The following is a 17,517-nucleotide window of genomic DNA, read 5'->3' on the forward strand; positions in this document are numbered from 1 at the left end:
TCATAGCATTTCAGAACATTTGGAACGCAGCAAAGGTCCTAGGAGGGAAGAATGGAGTAATAGAGGCCTTTCTCAAGAATAAGATAGTCTCAAATATACAACTTAACTTTACACCTAAAGGAGCTGGAAAAAGAATAGCAAATAAAGGCTAATCTCAGGAAAGGAGGGGAAATCATAAATATTAGAGCAGAAATTAATGAAATAGAAACTAAATGAACAGTAGAACAGGTAAACAAAACTAGGAACTGGTTTGTTGAAAGAATTAAGAAGATTGATAAACTCCTGGCCAAACATCAAAAAAAGAGAAAGGAACCCAATTAATAAAATCTTAAATGAAAAAGGAAACATCACAACCAATACCAGAGAAATGCAAACAATTAGAAGAACATATTATGAGCAACTATATGCCAGCAAATTAGGTAATCTGGAAAAAATGGATGGATTCCTAGAAACATATCAACTGCCAATAAAGAAACAGGAAGAAATAGAAAACCTGAACACACTCATAACCAGAAGGAAATTGATATAGTAATTAAAAATTTCCCAACAAATAAGAGTTGAGGATGGAATTGCTTCCCAGGGGAATTCTACCAAGCATTTAAAGAAGAATTAGGGCACCCCCGGGTGGCTCAGTGGTTTAGCACTGCCTTCAGCCCAAGGTGTGATCCTGGAGACCGGGGATGGAGTCCCATGTCGGGCTTCCTGCATGGAGCCTGTTTCTCCCTCTGCCTGTATCTCCGCCTCTCTCTCTCTCTCTCTCTCTCCCTGTGTGTGTGTGTGTCTGTCAAGAATAAATAAATAAAACCTTTAAAAAATAAAGAAGAAATAATACCTATTCTTCTGAACTTGTTTCAAAAAATAGAAATGAAAGGACAACTCACAAATTCATTCTATGAGGATACCATTACCTTGATCCCCAAAACAAAGACCTCACCAAAAAGGAAAATTACAAACCAGTATCCCTGATAAACATGGATGCCTAAATTCTCAACCAAATTACTAGCCAATAAGATGCAACAATACAATAAAAGGATTCTTTTTTTTTTTTTTTAAATTTTTATTTATTTATGATAGTCACAGAGAGAGAGACAGAGGCAGAGATACAGGCAGAGGGAGAAGCAGGCTCCATGCACTGGGAGCCCGACGTGGGATTCGATCCCGGCTCTCCAGGATCGCGCCCTGGGCCAAAGGCAGGCGCCAAACCGCTGCGCCACCCAGGGATCCCCAATAAAAGGATTCTTCACCACAACCATGTGGGATATATTCCTGAGCTGCAAGGGTGGTTTTAGATTCACAAATCAATGAATGCAATTCAACACATTAATAAAAGAAAGGACAAGGGGGAGGTGCAAGATGGCGGCAGAGTAGGGTCTCCAAACCACCAGTCCCCAACAAATTACCTAGAAAACTTTCAAATCATCCTGAAAATCTACGAATTCAGCCTGAGATTTAAAGAGAGACCAGCTGGAACGCTCCAGTGAGAAGAGTTCGCGCTTCTATCAAGGTAGGAAGACGGGGAAAACGAAATAAAGAAACAAAAGGCCTCCAAGGGGGAGGGGCCCCGCGAGGAGCCGGGCTGAGGCCGGGGCGAGTGTCCCCAGGACAGGAGAGCCCCGTCCCGGAGGAGCAGGAGCTGCACCAACCTTCCCCGCGGAAAGGTCTCCCGGGGAATTGGAGCAGGATTCCCAGAAAGGCAGGGATGCCCTCGGGCTCCCTGGGACAGTAACAGAGGAACTGCGCCACGGGAGATGCGCCGAGCTCCCTAAGGGCTGCAGCGCTCGGCGGGACCTGGAGCAGCTCGGAGGGGCTCGGGCGGCGGCTCCGTGGAGGGGGAGGCGCGGCTCCGGGAACAGCTCGGAGGGGCTCGGGCGCGAATCCAACAGCTCAGGCCCCGGAGCACAGGGCGCCGGGACATAGCCCAGGATCCGGCCTCCCCCGGGACAGGAAGAGGCCGGGAGGGCCCAGGACACCAAGGACGCTCCTGCCTGGAACTGAGCAGATCAGCGGCCCCACCCGGGAGCCCCCAGGCCCTGCAGACAGAGAGCCCCGGAGCTACTGCAGGGGCAGACTCCAGGGCTCCAGAGCTGCCCCCGCCACTGTGGCTTCCTCCCGGGGCCTCACGGGGTAAACAACCCCCACTGAGCCCTGCAACAGGCAGGGGCAGAGCAGCTCCCCCAAGTGCTAACACCTGAGAATTGGCACAGCAGGCCCCTCCCCCAGAAGACCAGCGAGATGGACCAGTTCCAAGGGAAGTCAAGGGACTTAAAATATACAGAATCGGAAGATACTCCCCCGTGTTTTTTGTTTTTTTGTTATTGTTTTTGTTTTGTTTTGTGCTTTTTTTTTCTTTCTTCTTGATTTCTGATTGCTTCCCCCACCCCACCCCCCTTTTTTTCTCCTTTCTTTTTCTTTCTCTTTTCCTTCTCTTTTTCCCCTTTTTTTTCTTCTTTCTCTTTTTTCTTTTTCTCTTTTCTTTCCTTCTCTCTCTTTTTCTCCTTTTCCCAATACAACTTGTTTTTGGCCACTCTGCACTGAGCAAAATGACTAGAAGAAAAACCTCACCTCGAAAAAAAAGAATCAGAAACAGCCCTCTCTCCCACAGAGTTACAAAATCTGGATTACAATTCAATATCAGAAAGCCAATTCAGAAGAACTATTATACAGCTACTGGTGGCTCTAGAAAAAACCATAAAGGACTCAAGAGACTTCATGACAGCAGAATTTAGATCCAATCAGGCAGAAATTAAAAATCAATTAAATGAGATGCAATCCAAGCTAGAAGTCCTAATGACAAGGCTTAACGAGGTGGAAGAACGAGTGAGTGACATAGAAGACAAGTTGATGGCAAAGAGGGAAACTGAGGAAAAAAGAGACAGGCAATGAAAAGACCATGAGGATAGATTAAGGGAGATAAATGAGAGCCTGAGGAAGAAAAACCTATGTTTAATTGGGGTTCCCGAGGGCGCAGAAAGGGACAGAGGGCCAGAATATGTATTTGAACAAATCCTAGCTGAAAACTTTCCTAATCTGGGAAGGGAAACAGGCATTCAGATCCAGGAAATACAGAGATCCCACCCTAAAATCAACAAAAACTGTTCAACACCTCGACATTTAATAGTGAAGCTTGCAAATTCCAAAGATAAGGAGAAGATCCTTAAAGCAGCAAGAGAAAAAAAGTCCCTGACTTTTATGGGGAGGAATATTAGGGTAACAGCAGACCTCTCCACAGAGACCTGGCAGGCCAGAAAGGGCTGGCAGGATATCTTCAGGGTCCTAAATGAGAAGAACATGCAACCAAGAATACTTTATCCAGCAAGGCTCTCATTCAAAATGGAAGGAGAGATAAAGAGCTTCCAAGACAGGCAGGAGCTGAAAGAATATGTGACCTCCAAACCAGCTCTGCAAGAAATTTTAAGGGGGACTCTTAAAATTCCCCTTTAAGAAGAAGTTCAGTGGAATAATCCACAAAAACAAGGACTGAATAGATATGATGACACTAAACTCATATCTGTCAATAGTAACTCTAAACGTGAACGGGCTTAATGACCCCATCAAAAGGCGCAGGGTTTCAGACTGGATAAAAAAGCAGGACCCATATATTTGCTGTCTACAGGAGACTCATTTTAGACAGAAGGACACCTACAACCTGAAAATAAAAGGTTGGAGAACCATTTACCATTCAAATGGTCCTCAAAAGAAAGCAGGGATAGCCATCCTTATATCAGATAAATTAAAATTTACCCCGAAGACTATAGTAAGAAATGAAGAGGGACACTATCTCATACATAAGGATCTATCGAAGAGGACTTAACAATCCTCAATATATATGCCCCGAATGTGGGAGCTGCCAAATATTTAAACCAATTAATAACCAAACTGAAGAAATACTTTGATAATAATACACTTATACTTGGTGACTTCAATCTAGCTCTCTCTATACTAGATAGGTCTTCTAAGCACAACATATCCAAAGAAACGAGAGCTTTAAATGATACACTGGACCAGATGGATTTCACAGATATCTACAGAACTTTACATCCAAACTCAACTGAATACACATTCTTCTCGAGTGCACATGGAACATTCTCCAGAATAGACCACATACTGGGTCACAAATCGGGTCTGAACCGATACCAAAAGATCGGGATAGTCCCCTGTATATTCTCAGACCATAATGCCTTGAAATTAGAACTTAATCATAACAAGAAGTTTGGAAGGACCACAAACACGTGGAGGTTAAGGACCATCCAGCTAAAAGATGAAAAGGTCAACCAGGAAATTAAGGAAGAATTAAAAAGATTCATGGAAACTAATGAAAATGAAGACACAACCGTTCAAAATCTTTGGGATGCAGCAAAAGCAGTCCTGAGGGGGAAATACATCGCAATACAAGCATCCATTCAAAAACTGGAAAGAACTCAAATTCAAAAGCTCACCTTACACGTAAAGGAACTAGAGAAAAAGCAACAAATGGACCCCACCCCCAGCAGAAGAAGAGAGTTCATTAAAATTCGAGCAGAACTAAATGAAATCGAGACCAGAAGAACTGTGGAACAGATCAACAGAACCAGGAGTTGGTTCCTTGAAAGAATTAATAAGATAGATAAACCATTAGCCAACCTTATTAAAAAGAAGAGAGATAAGACTCAAAATAATAAAATCATGAATGAGAAAGGAGAGATAACTACCAACACCAAGGAAATACAAACGATTTTAAAAACATATTATGAACAGCTGTACGCCAATAAATTAGGAAATCTAGAAGAAATGGACGCATTCCTGGAAAGCCACAAACTACCAAAACTGGAGCAGGAAGAAATAGAAAACCTGAACAGGCCAATAACCAGGGAGGAAATTGAAGCAGTCATCAAAAATCTCCCAAGACACAAGAGTCCAGGGCTAGAAGGCTTCCTAGGGGAATTCTATCAAACGTTTAAAGGAGAAATCATACCTATTCTACTAAAGCTGTTTGGAAAGATAGAAAGAGATGGAGTACTTCCAAATTCGTTCTATGAGGCCAGCATCACCTTAATTCCGAAACCAGACAAAGATCCCACCAAAAAGGAGAATTACAGACCAATATCCCTGATAAACATGGATGCAAAAATTCTCAACAAGATACTAGCCAATAGGATCCAACAACACATTAAGAAAGGTATTCACCATGACCAAGTAGGATTTATTCCCGGGACATCAGGCTGGTTCAACACTCATAAAACCATCAATGTGATTCATCATATCAGCAAGAGAAAAACCAAGAGCCATATGATCCTCTCATTAGATGCAGAGAAAGCATTTGACAAAAGACAGCATCCATTCCTGATCAAAACCCTTCAGAGTGTTGGGATAGAGGGAACCTCCCTCGACATCTTAAAAGCCATTTACGAAAAGCCCACAGCAAATATCATTCTCAATGGGGAAGCACTCGGAGCCTTTCCCCTAAGATCAGGAACAAGACAGGGATGTCCACTCTCACCACTGCTGTTCAACATGGTTCTGGAAGTCCTCGCCTCAGCAATCAGACAACAAAAAGACATTAAAGGCATTCAAATTGGCAAAGAAGAAGTCAAACTCTCCCTCTTTGCCGATGATATGATACTCTACATAGAAAACCCAAAAGCCTCCACCCCAAGATTGCTAGAACTCATACAGCAATTTGATGACATGGCAGGATACAAAATCAATGCCCAGAAATCAATGGCTTTTCTATACACTAACAATGAGACTGAAGAAAGAGAAATTAAGGAGTCAATCCCATTTACAATTGCACCCAAAAGCATAAGATACCTAGGAATAAACCTACCCTAAAAAAAAAAAAAAAAAAAAAAAAACCTACCCAAAGAGGTAAAAGATCTATACCCTAAAAACTATAGAACACTTCTGAAAGAAATTGAGGAAGACACAAAGAGATGGAAAAATATTCTATGCTCATGGATTGGCAGAATTAATATTGTAAAAATGTCAATATTACCCAGGGCAATTTACACGTTTAATGCAATCCCTATCAAAATACCATGGACTTTCTTCAGAGAGCTAGAACAAATTATTTTAAGATTTGTGTGGAATCAGAAAAGACCCCGAATAGCCAGGGGAATTTTAAAAAAGAAAACCATAGCTGGGGGCATCACAATGCCAGATTTCAGGTTGTACTACAAAGCTGTGGTCATCAAGACAGTGTGGTACTGGCACAAAAACAGACACATAGATCAATGGAACAGAATAGAGAACCCAGAAGTGGACCCTGAAATGTATGGTCATCTAATATTCGATAAAGGAGGAAAGACTATCCATTGGAAGAAAGACAGTCTCTTCAATAAATGGTGTTGGGAAAATTGGACATCCACATGCAGAAGAATGAAACTGGACCACTCTCTTTCACCATACACAAAGATAAACTCAAAATGGATGAGAGATCTAAATGTGAGACAAGAGTCCATCAAAATCATAGAAGAGAACACAGGCAACACCCTTTTTGAACATGGCCACAGTAACTTCTTGCAAGATACATCCACAAAGGCAAAAGAAACAAAAGCAAAAATGAACTATTGGGACTTCATCAAGATAAGTAGTTTTTGCACAGCAAAGGATACAGTCAACAAAACTAAAAGACAACCTCCAGAATGGGAGAAGATATTTGCAAATGACATATCAGATAAAGGGCTAGTTTCAAAATCTATAAAGAACTTATTAAACTCAATACCAAAGAAACAAACAATCCAATCATGAAATGGGCAAAAGACATGAAGAGAAATCTCACAGAGGAAGACATGGACATGGCCAACATGCACATGAGAAAATGCTCTGCATCACTCGCCATCAGGGAAATACAAATCAAAACCACAGTGAGATACCACCTCACACCAGTGAGAATGGGGAAAATTAACAAGGCAGGAAACAACAAATGTTAGAGAGGGTGCAGAGATAAGGGAACTCTCTTACACTGTTAGTGGGAATGTGAACTGGTGCAGCCACTCTGGATAACTGTGTGGAGGTTCCTCAAAGAGTTACAAATACACCTGCCCTACGACCCAGCAATTGCACTGTTGGGGATTTACCCCAAAGATTCAGATGCAGTGAAACGTTGGTACACCTGCTCCCCGATGTTTCTAGCAGCAATGGCCACAATAGCCAAACTGTGGAAGGAGCCTCGGTGTCCATCGAAAGATGAATGGATAAAGAAGATGTGGTTTATGTATACAATGGAATATTACTCAGCAATTAGAAACGACAAATACCCACCATTTGCTTCAACGTGGATGGAACCGGAGGGTATTATGCTGAGTGAAATAAGTCAATCGGAGAAGGACAAATAGTGTATGTTCTCATTCATTTGGGGAATATAAATAATAGTGAAAGGGAATATAAAGGAAGGGAAAAGAAATGTTGGGAAATATCAGGGAGGGAGACAGAACATAAAGACTCCTAACTCTGGGAAACGAAGTAGGGGTGGTGGAAGGGGAGGAGGGCGGGTGTTGGAGGGGAATGGGTGACAGGCACTGAGGCGAACACTTGACGGGATGAGCACTGGGTGTTTTTCTGTATGTTGGTAAATTGAACACCAATAAAAATTAATAAAAAAAAGAAAGGAGAAGAATCATATGATTCTCTCAATAGATACAGAAAAAGCAGTTGACAAAATATAGCGTCTTTTCTTGATTAAAACTCTCCAGTGTATGGATAGAGGGAACATAAATGAATATCATAATAGCCATGTATGAGAAGCCTACAGCAAATATGATTCTCAACTGGGAAAAGCTGAGAGCTTTTCCCTTAATGCCGGGGACATGACAGGGATGACCATTCCCACCACTGTTGTACAACATTGTACTGGAAGTCCTAGCTTCAACGATCAGATAACAAAAAGAAATAAAATACATCCACATTGGCAATGAAGTCAAACTCTCATTCTTCGCAATGACATGACAAACTACATGGAACACCTAAAAGGCTCTGCCCCAAAATTACTAGATGTCATACAGGAATTCAGCATAGTGGCAGGATATAAAATCAATCACAGAAATTAGTTGCATTTTTATACACTAATAGGGAGGCAAAAGAAATATAACTTAAGAAATTGATCCCATTTACAATTTTACCAATCACCATACAATGCCTAGGAATAAACCTAACCAAAGAGGTAAAGGATCTGTACTCTGAAAACGATAGAACACTTATGAAAGAAATAGAGGAAGACACAAAGAAATAGGAAAACATTCCATACTCTTGGATTGGAAGACCAAATATTGTTAAAATGTCTATGCTACACAAAGCAATCTACATATATCATTTACCCTATCAAAATACCAATTCCATCAAGATTTTTCACAGACCTGGGACAAATAATTCTAAAATTTGTATGGAAGTATAAAAGACCCCAAATAGCCAGAGTAATATTAAAAAGGAAATCCAAACCTCATAGCATAACAATTATTGACTTCAAGCTATATTGCATACAAGGCTGTAATCATCAAGACAGTGTGTCCCTGGCACAAAAGCAGGCACATAGATCAATGGAACAGAAGAGAGAACCCCAAAATGGACCCTCAACTCTCTATGGTCAACCAATCATCAACAAAGCAGGAAAGAATATCCATTAGAAAAAAGTGTCTTCAAACAAATGGTGTTGAGAAAATTGGACAGGCACAAGTAGATAAATAAGGTGACCTTTATGTTACACCATATGCAAAGGTAAACTGAAAGTGGATGAAAAATCTAAATATGAGACAGAAATCCATTAAAATTCTAGTGGAGAACACAGGCAGCATTCTCTTTGACCTAGGACACAGCAATTTCTTGCTAGACACTTCACCAAAGGCGAGGGAAGCAAAAGCAAAAATAAACTATTGGGACTTCATAAAAAAATAAGACACTCTTGCAGAGCAAATTAAATAGCCAACAAAGCCAAAAGACAACCTACAGAATTGGAATATATATTTGCAAATATCTCATCAGATAAAGGGCTTGCATCTATCTATAAAGAACTTATCAAACTCAACACCCACAAAACGAATAATCCAGTCTACAAATGGGCAGAAGACATGAACAGTCATTTCTTCAAAGAAGGCATACAAATGGCCAACAGAAGCATGAAAAAATGCTCCACACTACTTGGCATTAGGGAAATACAAATCAAAACCACAATGAGACACCACCTCACACCAGTCAGAATGGCTAAAATTAACAAGTCAGGAAACAACAGATGCTAGCAATGATGAGGGTAAGGGAAACCCTCTTACACTCTTGGTGGGAATGTAAGCTAGCACAGACACTCTCAGTATGGAGTTTCCTCAAATAGTTAAAAAATAGAGCTACTGTATGACCCAGGAATTTCACTATTACCTATTTATCAAAAGCATACAAACATAGTGATCTTAAGGGGTACCTGTACTCCAATGTTTATAGCAGCAATTTCCACAATAGACAACCTATCAAAAGAGCCCAGATGTTTCTCAATGGATAAATGCACAAAGAAGATGAGATTCATACACACACACACACACACACACACACACACAGGAATACTATTCAGATATCTAGAAAAATAAATCTTACCATTTGCAATAATGTGGATGGAACTAGAAAGTATTATGGTAAGCTAAATATGTTAATAACATAAAGACAGTTATCAAATGATTTCACTTATATGTGGAATTTAAAAAAAAGAACAGAGGATCCTAGAGGAAAGGAGGGAGAAATAAGATAAAGCAAAATCAGAGAGGGAGACAAAACATAAGAGACTCTTAATTATAAGAAACAAACAGTTGCTGAAGGGGCAGGGGGTGAAGGGATTGGGTTACTGGGTGATGGGTATTAAGGATGGTATGTGATATTATATCACGTTATGAGCACTGAGTGGTATATGCAACTGATTAATTACTGAAATCTAACTCTCAAACTAATGATACACTACATGTTAATTAATTGAATTTAAATACAATAACATTTTAAAAATACAAAAACAAAAAAGGGAAATGAAAGAGAAATTACAACTGTTATCACAGAAATATAGAACATTATAAGAGGCTGCTATGAACAATTGCTAGCCAACATTTTGGACTACTTAGAAGAAAAGATAAATTCCTATAATCCTGTAATAACCCAAGGCTATATCAAGAAAAAAAGAAAATCTGAACTAACCAATTAAGTAGTAGTAAAATTGAATCTTTTATATTAAAAAATATAGACAAACAAAAGCCAGACACCTTCACAGGGGAATTTTACCAAACACTTAAAGAAGAGATAATAACTATCCTAGATCCATTTCAAAAAATTGAAGTGGAAGTGAAGTTTTCAAAATTATTTCATCCTGGTAACAAAACCACACAGAACACTAAAAATGGAAAGGGAGAAAAAGAAAGACATAGAAAAACATAGAAAATGGCAAGCCAATATCCCTAATAAACATAGATACAAAAATTCTCAACAAAATATTAGCAAACAAATTCAAAAATATATTAAAAAGATCATGTATCATGATTGAAGGTGATTTATTATAGGGATATAACAATGTTTCCACTTCCACAAATCAATCAACGTGATATACATTAACAGAATAAAAGATAAAATTTATATGATCATATCACTAGATGCAGAAAAAGTATCTGACAAAATTCAATATCCATTTGGATAAAACCTCTCAAAAATGTTGGTGTATAGGGAATATACTTCAACATAATAATTCTACAGTTAACATCATATTCAACTGTGAAAAGCTTCCTAAGATCAGAAACAATACAAGCATGTCCACTATCTCCACTTTTATTCCACATAGGCATTAGAAATCCTAGCCAGAGCAATTAGGCAAGAAAAGGAAATAAAAAAGTCATCCAAGCTGGAAAGAAGTAGAACTGTCATTATTTGCAGACACCATCAGTTTGTACATAGAAAATACAGAAAACTCCATTTAGAAAATGTTAGAACTAATGAACAAAGTCAGTAAAATGCAGGTACAAAACCAACATGCAAAACTCTGTTATATTTTTACAAACTAATAATGAACTCTCAGAAAGATAAATTAAGAAAAATATCCATTTACATTATATCAAAAAGAATAAAATATCTAGATACAAACTTAACCAAAGAAGTGAAAAATCTCTACATTGAAAACTATAAAACAATGATGAAAAAAATTGAAGGCACAAATAAATAGAAATATAATTCCATACTTATGTATTGGAAGAATTAATATTTTTAAAATGTCCATAATGCCAAAAAATGGACAAATTCAATGCAATCTGTACCAAATTCCAATGGCATTATTCAAAAAATAATAGAATGAACAATTATAATTTTTTTTAATTTTTTTAAAATTTTTATTTATTTATGATAGTCACAGAGAGAGAGAGAGAGAGAGGCAGAGACACAGGCAGAGGGAGAAGCAGGCTCCATGCACCGGGAGCCCGATGTGGGATTCGATCCCGGGTCTCCAGGATCGCGCCCTGGGCCAAAGGCAGGCACCAAACTGCTGCGCCACCCAGGGATCCCAGAATGAACAATTATAAAATTTGTTTGGAATCATAAAAGACCCCAAATAGCCAAAGCAATCTTGATAAAGAAAAAATAAAAATTGTCATCAAGTTCCCTGATTTAAAACTATATTATAGAGCTATAGTAATCAAAACAATATGGTATTGGCATAAAAACAAACATATGCCTCAATAGAACAGAATGAAGAGCACAGAAATTAACTCACTTAAATATGGTCAATTATTTTATTATAAATGTGGTAAATATATATAAGGGGGAAAAGATAGTCTAGTTCATAAATTGTATGGGAGAACTGGACAGTCACATGAAAAGAATGAAACTAGACTACTCTCTTATACCATACACAAAAAATTAACTAAAATTGACTAAAGAGTTAAATGTAGGATCTGAAACCATAAATCTCCTGGAAGAAAACTTAGGAAGTAAACTTGCCATAAGTCTTTTTTTTTTTTTTTAACTGATTCCTAAAGTAATGGTAACAAAAACAATAATAAACAAGTGGAACCACATGAAAGTAAAAAGCCTCTGCACAGCAATGAAAAACATCTATGAAATGAAAAGGCAATGTTCTAAATGGAAGAAAATATTTTCAAGTCACAAATTTGATAAGTTATTACTATTCAAAATATACAAAGAACTCCTGCAACTCATCACCAAAAAACCCCTAAATAATTCAATTAAAAAAATGAGCAGAGGATCTGAATAGACATATTTTTGAAGAAGATATCACTAATCATCAGGGAAATACAAATCAAACCCACAAAGAATTATCACCTCATACCTGTTAGAACAGCTATCATCAAAAGAGACAAGAAATAACAAGTGTTGAGGAGGAAGCAGAGAAAATGGAACACTTGTGCACTATAGGTACTAATGTAAATTGGTATAGCAAGTATGCAAAACAATATATGAAGTTTCCTTCAAAAAGCAAAAATAGAAATATCATATGATTTAGCAATTCTGGGACTGGACATTTATTGAAGCAAAATAAAAACACCAATTTGAAAAGATATGTCCACCACTGTGTTCCCTGGAGTATTCTTTTCAAGAGCCAATATACAGAAATCATGTATGCCCAATGATGTATGAATGGATAAAGAAGATGTAGTGTATATATATACAAGGATTGTTATTTAGCCATATAAAAGAAGGAAATCTTGCCATTCGTAACAACATGGGTGGACCCTCCATGTGTTATGCTAAGTAAAATAAGTCAGAGAGTGACAAATACCATTTTAAAATGACTTTATTTATTCATTCATGAGAGACACACAGAGAGAGACAGACATAGGCAGAGGGAGAAGCAAGTTCCCTGTCAGGAGCTCAATGCAGGACTTGATCCCAGGACCCTGGAATCATGGCCCGAGCTAAAGGCAGACACTCAACCACTGAGCCACCCAGGTGCCCCAACAAATACCATTTTATCTCACTTATATGTGTATTACAAAAATTAAATAAAAGTTATGGATATGGAGAACAGAGTGGTGGCTGCCTGGGAAAGGATGGCTGGTGGGTCAGGGAAATGGATAAGGGGGATTAGTAGGTACAAATTTTTGTTGTGATAAATGAATAGGTCATGGGTAGGTGGTGGGCAGCATGGTGGCTATAGACAATGGTATTTTAGTGCATATTTACAGATGCCACGAGAATAGATCTTGAAATTTCTCATCACAAGAAAAAAATTTGTAACTTTTTGTGGTGACAGATAGTAACTAGAGTATGGTGGTGATCAATTAGAATTGTATACAAGTGTCAAATCATTGTGTTGTACATCAAAACTAACATAAAATAATGCAGAAAAAGAGGGAAAAATAAAGAATGGATGGGACAAAAAAAAAAAAACCACTCCACACAAACAGCAAAATTGGATATTTAAAAACAGCCATATCAATAATCACATTAAATGTAACAGGTCTAACACTCAAATGAGTATTATCTCAATAATTGATGTGAAAGAATATTACAAAATCGAATGTACATACCTGATGAAAATTCAACAATCTAGTAACAGAAGAGAACTTTCACAATCTCATAAAGAACATGTTAAGGACCTATACTGAACTTTGTAACTTATGCTAAAATTATGCTTTTCCCCTATGATCAGAAATAAGGCAAGAATATCTGCTCTTATCAATTTTACAGAACACTGAACTGGAGGGTCAAGCCAGTGCAATAAAGACAAATAAAAGAAATACATGATGCCCATAATGGAAAAAAAAAACAAAAACAAAATCTCCTTATTTGTAGGTTATAAGTAGAAAATCCTATGGAATCTACCCGCAAAAGCTGTTAGATATAATAAGTAAGTTCAATTAAATTGTGGAATACAAGTTCAATGTGCAAAAAAGTCAGCTGTATTTCCATCCAACTTAAAAATGAAATGAATAAGAAAGCAACTCTATTTGCAATGGCATTTTTAAAAAGGAAATACATAAAGATAAATATGATTAAAAAATGTGCAAGACCTATACACTGACAATGACAAGAAATTGCTGAGAGGAATTAAAGGAGACTCAAAAGCTGGAGAAAAAAATATTATATTCATGGATTGAAGATTCAATATTGTCAAAATGTCAATTATCTGCACATTGACCTATTGATTCAATGCAATCCCAGTCAAAATCCCAGCAAGATTTTTTGTAGAAAGTGAAAGGCTGATTTTAAAATTGATAACGGGGGAGACAGAACATGAAAGAGTCCTAACTCTGGGAAACGAACTAGGGGTGGTGGAAGGGGAGGTGGGCGGGGGGTGGGGGTGACTGCGTGGCGGGTACTGAGGTGGGCACTTGACGGGATGAGCACTGGGTGTTATTCTGTATGTTGACAAATTGAACACCAATAAAAAATAAATTTATTAAAAAATAAATAAATAAAATTGAATTGAAATTGAATTGAAATACAAAGGACCCAGAAGACCCAAAACCACTTTGAAAGAGAAGAGCAAAACTCAAGGATTTACTCTACCTTACTTTACGACATATTATAAGGGTACAGCAATTAAAAAATCAAGTGGTAGTGAAACAAAGATAGACCGATGGAAAAAAATAGAATGTCCAGAAATAGACTTTCACATATATGGTCAATTGATTTTTCAACAAAATGCAACATCATTCAATGAAGAAATCAGACTTTGCTAATCATGATGCTAGAAAAATGGGCTATGCATATGCAAAAAGAAAAAACTACAACTTCAACGCATACCCCTTGACATACGCTAAAATAAACTCAAAACGGATTATAAACTTAAATGTAAAACCTAAAATTACAAAATGTCTAGAAAACCTATGTGACCTGAGATTAGGTGAATATTCTTAAAATAGGACACCAAATTTATTAAAGAAAAAATTATAAGTTGGGCTTCATCAAAGTTATGAACTTCTGATTTTTGAAAGACACTGTTAAGAGAATGAAAAGACAAACCATGGACCAGAAGAAAATATTTGCAAACAACATACATGATAAAAGGACTTACCATCAAAAATATATAAAGACTCCTAAAACTCATAAATAATACAACTTAAAAAATGAGCCAAAGATTTAAAGAGACATGTTATCAAAGGAGATAAATAGATGCCAAATAAGTGCATGTAGAGATGCTCATCATCATTAGTCATTAGGTTTATGCAATTCAAAACCACAATAAGGTACCACTACACACTTATGTCCAAAATAAAAACAAGACTACTGACCATATCAAGGGTTGGCAATGATGTGGAGCAACTGAAACTCTCATATGCTGCTGGTGGGATTGTAAAAATTATAATCCTACCTTAGAAAAAAATTTGATAGTGTCTTTAAAATAAGTTAAAACATACACCTACCAAATAGCCCAGTCATTATTCTCCTAGGTATTTAACCATGAAAATGAAAACATATGTCCATACAAACATTTGAACATTAATGTTTATAGCAGCTTTATTAGTAATATCCAAAAATTGCAAACCCAAATATCCATCATATGTTCATGCATAAACAAATCGTGGTATATCCATACAGTGGAATGCCACTCAGCAATGAAAGTGAATGAACCACTGATACATAAAACACCATGGCTAAATCTCACAATAATTATTCTTAGTTAAATAAGCTAGTCAAAAAGAGAATAGACACTATATAATTCCATTTATATTAAGTCCTGGAAAATGTAAACCAAACAATGACAGAAAGCAGATTCTGTAGAGGAAGGGCAGAGGGAGGCATTACAAATGAGTGCAAGAAAATGGTTGGGAATGATGGATAAGTTTATTATCTTGTGATGATGATTTCACAGATATATACAAATGTCAAATTCTATCAAAGTACATACTCTAATAGGTGCAATTCATTGTATGTCAATTATATCTCCATAAAGCTGTTTTAGAATAAATTAAAAACTACTCCCAGAGGTATTTTGGTAGCTTGAGTAGCCAAAATCCTAGGCTTGACCCTATCTACTTCATCCATTTATTTTATTGATCTGTGTCTAATAAAATCATGAGTAGCACATTGAAATGATCTAAATGACAGGCAGACAGAAAATGCCATTAACTAACATATCAACTAAATACTATGCAGTGAAGCAAACAGAATAAGTATTTAAAATTTGTATAGAAAAAAATTAATTAGCAGAACACAAATGATTTTTCTTAGTTTTGTTTCAATAAAATATAGTAAAAATTTACAAACAGATACCCACCTCTTTGGATAGTCTTGTGAAGACATCTCCTCCCCTGAGAAAATCCAGTATTAAATACAGCTTCCCTTCAGTCTGAAAGGCTAATTATAAATTAGAATGTAGTAACAGAACAATCTTAAAGGCTTAACAAGCTTAGTATAATTTTTAATTAATATGTATGTTTAGAGTTTTATCATTAAATACTATAAATGAATTAAGCATTTATTCACATGGCTCAATAGTATTGTATAACATTATCTCAAAATTGAATTTAGTGTTGAAATAATTATAAACCCCTTCCTAGAACATAATCAGCTTTACATATGGTTTTACTCAGAAACTTCTACTGTCATTTTCCTGATTTATGGAGTATTACGTTCTATTGCAAACTGCCTGTACTCTACCTCCCTATCTACCAAAAGTCTACTAATTCTTTCAAGCTCAACAAAAATTCCACCTCCTCCATTAAATTTTCCTCTGTTTAAGATTTCTCTCTTTTCACATTTTATAGCATCCTTATCCTCTTCTCAATAAGAATTACTTACTACTTTTGAGATTTCATTGTTCTTTATTTATGTCTCTCTTATGGAACTTACTCCATTTTGATTTGTACAATTAAATTATACAAAATTAATTTGTCTTTGTTCCAAGAGATTATAAGTTTTTTAAGATCAGAGATTGTTTCACCTCTAGAGCCTACTGCATTCAATACTGTTTTGCATACAGCTGGTATTTAGTTATTAATGTAATGACATCCTGGTGATTCAAGGAAGGGGGACTTTAGATACTACTACTTTCAATTTAGGATAATAGAGAGTGAAAGAATAATGAGTGGAAATTTCTTGAGGGCTTTCTATAAAAATAATTTAGTATATACCTTAACACATTATTTTTCAAAATTACTTTAGAATAAAATCAATAGCTGCTAGTTTTTTAAATCTTGAAAACTTAAAGTGACATCACAGAATGTATAAGTGATTTAATTATGTATATACCTTTGAATTATCCAGAAAAGCCAAATTTCACAATCTCACACATGCATTAAATTATCAATGGAGCCATGATTCAAACTCAGAACTGTCTGACTCCAAATTAATGTTCTTGCCATTATATTTACTGCTTCTTACAGGTATTCCTCCTCCCCCAAATATAAGAAAGTATAACTCAAAGGGACTAATATAACTATATGGTACTCTTTAGTAGAGCTAGGAAATAAAATAATATGCTCATTATGAACATGTAAGAGGAACACATCCAAACTTCAGATGTTTTGAATAAATTATCACAGTTTAGGGCCTAAGATCATTAAAGGTATAGCCTATCAGAGTAAAGAAATATTACCAGACAAATAATCAGAAGATACTATCTTATTACCT

The 17,517-nt window shown here is 36.7% G+C and overlaps 1 protein-coding gene across 9 annotated transcripts in view; it reads right to left on the minus strand.

Moving 5' to 3' along the window:
- The window catches only part of RPS6KA6 (ribosomal protein S6 kinase A6), a 199,826-nt gene that overhangs the window by 80,085 nt on the left and 102,224 nt on the right, over window positions 1–17,517 (minus strand). For 7 of the 9 annotated variants that reach the window (XM_041740158.1, XM_041740155.1, XM_041740156.1 and 4 more), the window contains one exon: window positions 16,163–16,242. The exons of 1 other annotated variant lie outside the window; for it this stretch is intronic. In XM_041740158.1, the coding sequence (XP_041596092.1) occupies window positions 16,163–16,242 (80 nt within the window). The remainder of the gene's footprint in view (window positions 1–16,162; window positions 16,243–17,517) is intronic. One more of the 9 variants, XM_041740162.1, reaches the window with a different exon arrangement.

Source organism: Vulpes lagopus, chromosome X, assembly GCF_018345385.1.
Source record: "Vulpes lagopus strain Blue_001 chromosome X, ASM1834538v1, whole genome shotgun sequence".
NCBI lineage: Eukaryota > Metazoa > Chordata > Mammalia > Carnivora > Canidae > Vulpes > Vulpes lagopus.